Source organism: Microtus ochrogaster (assembly GCF_000317375.1).
Source record: "Microtus ochrogaster isolate Prairie Vole_2 chromosome 14 unlocalized genomic scaffold, MicOch1.0 chr14_random_2, whole genome shotgun sequence".
Lineage (NCBI taxonomy): Eukaryota > Metazoa > Chordata > Mammalia > Rodentia > Cricetidae > Microtus > Microtus ochrogaster.
In genome coordinates this window covers 13,255,438-13,257,679 of record NW_004949097.1, presented here as the reverse complement: position 1 = coordinate 13,257,679, position 2,242 = coordinate 13,255,438, and the positions used below count along the sequence as shown (strand labels likewise).

The 2,242-nt window shown below is 44.7% G+C and overlaps 1 protein-coding gene across 3 annotated transcripts in view; it reads right to left on the bottom strand.

The window, feature by feature from the left end:
* Stk38l (serine/threonine kinase 38 like) overlaps positions 1 to 2,242 on the bottom strand; it is a 62,589-nt gene that overhangs the window by 11,110 nt on the left and 49,237 nt on the right. For all 3 annotated transcript variants that reach the window (XM_005364606.3, XM_026787929.1, XM_026787930.1), the window contains 2 exons: positions 815 to 937; positions 355 to 438 (listed from right to left, as the gene is read on the bottom strand). In XM_005364606.3, the coding sequence (XP_005364663.1) occupies positions 355 to 438; positions 815 to 937 (207 nt within the window). The remainder of the gene's footprint in view (positions 1 to 354; positions 439 to 814; positions 938 to 2,242) is intronic.

Genomic DNA, 2,242 nt, shown 5'->3' with positions numbered 1-2,242 from the left:
CCAGGACAGGCTCCAAAGCCACAGAGAAACCCTGTCCTGGCACTAGCTCTGTAGACCAGGCTGGCCTGGAACTCACAGAGATCCACCTGTCTCTGCCTCCCGAGTGCTAAGATTATAGAAAGGTGTGTTCCACACCGCCTGGCTCTGTTGTTTTCTAATAGCAACTGTGCAAACTAACACAGAGTTTATAAAGCTGGAGAAACTGGAATTTGAACCTACGCATTGAAAACACTAAAACAGACTATAAATTTAGTAATATCTAGTAAGCTGGATTTCTTTCTACAGTTTCCAACACCAGCACTGCTCTGAGTCCTCTCACAGAGGCCCCTGGCAGTGCACGGCGGGGAGACACACCTGCTCTTTCTCGAGCATGTCTGCTTTCCTCAGGATCTTCATGGCGTAGATGTGCCCTGTGTCTTTCTTCTGGACCAGCCGCACCTAGAGCACAGACATAAGTGTTGGATTGGACAGGAGAGTAGCTTCCTTTACTGAGCCTTGGAATTTACCATTGATAACATCACACACACACACACACAGGGAGCAGGGGTCTAGTATAGCCCAGGCTGGCCTTGAGCTTACTATTAGCTGTGAATGACCTTGAATTTCTGACCCTTCACCTCCATCTCCCAAGTGCTGAGGATACAGAGGTGTGCCATCACACCTGGTTTCAATGGGGTGGAGTCAAAAGCAGGGTTTTGCAGATACTAGACAAGCACTCTTAGCTTCTGACCTGTGACCTTGGAGCCTAGGAACTACATTTCAACACAGTACAGCATCCACTCTCAACAGTGGTGATGTGAACAAGGCAGCTCACCTCTCCGAAAGCTCCTCTCCCGATCACCTTCAGAGACTCAAAGTCATCCAGGCCAAGTCTGGTCCTCTTGAGGCGTAAGAACTCTGTTTCTTTACGAGCATGCTGTGATCGGCGTAACTTTTTCTATCAAAAATAGAATTTGAAAAGATTATTTTAAAGAAAAGCTGTTTCAAAGGCATGGATAATGTCAAAAGATGATACACAAAAAAACAAAGACAGGCAGTGGTGGTGCAGCCTTTAATCCCAGCACTGGGGAGGCAGAGGCAGGTGGATCTCTGTAAGTTCAAGACCAGCCTGGTCTACAGCGTGAGTTCCAGGACAGCCAGGGCTATAGAGAAAGCTTGGAAAACCAACAAAGGCAGAGCAGCTGTAGAGACAGCTCAGTGGCTAAGACTGTGATTTTCTTGCAGAAGCTGCAGCCACCTCCAGCAGCCACACTCAGCTCCTTGGCATCAGGTGGCGCTGGCCTCCTCAGGCCCTGCGCTCTCCTGCACAAAGCTGCATTCACTCATGAACATATCATTTTAAATAAATGGCAGGAGAGAGGTATGGTATCTTAATTAAATGTTTCTCTGTAATCGATTTGCCAATGTCAAGTATTTATTAAACAAGGGAAGAATACAACAGTAATAAGAAAACATTTTTAAAACAACTTTTAAGTATGTACCTTGAAAGCAGACATTACAAGTAGGCTTTTCAAGTAGACTACATCATCTTAACCTCTTTATTATATGTGTACATTGCTGCCTTGTGAGTGGTAACTTAACTCACAAAAATAAATATTAGATAATGCAAATGCCATGAGTATTCTGATATGTGTTATTTACTTATTTTTGAGACAGAATCATTGAGTAGCCCAGGCTTGACTAAAACTCACGGCTGTCCTCCTGCCCCAGCTCCTGAGTGCTGGGATTACAGGCATTTGTAGCCAGGCTCTACTTCCTCAGACAACTTATTTTTACTTTGTCAGCAAATCTGCTCCAATTAATTTACTTTCCCAGGTGCTGTCACAGCTGCGGAACCCTGTGACCTGCAAAGTCACACAACAGCAGTTGTTTCCATGGAGATTTACTTAGAATAAAACTGATTCTTGCATAAATTTCAGCAAACTGCATGAAAGTTCATATAACTTTCTAACGACATGAAATTACAAAGTATCATTAAAATATCTAAGCTAGCCGGGAATGGCGGCACACACCTTCCATCCCCACACTCAGGAAGCAGAGGCAGGTGGGTATCAGGGAGTTCCAGGTCAGCCAAGACTATAGGGATACCCTGTCTCAAATAACAATCCCAGAGAACTCAGACAACAATGAGGACACTAAGAGAGACTTACATAGATCTAATCTACATGGGAAGTAGAAAAAGACAAGATCTCCTGAGTAAATTTGGAGTGTGGGGACCTTAGGAGAGGGTTGAAGGGGAGGG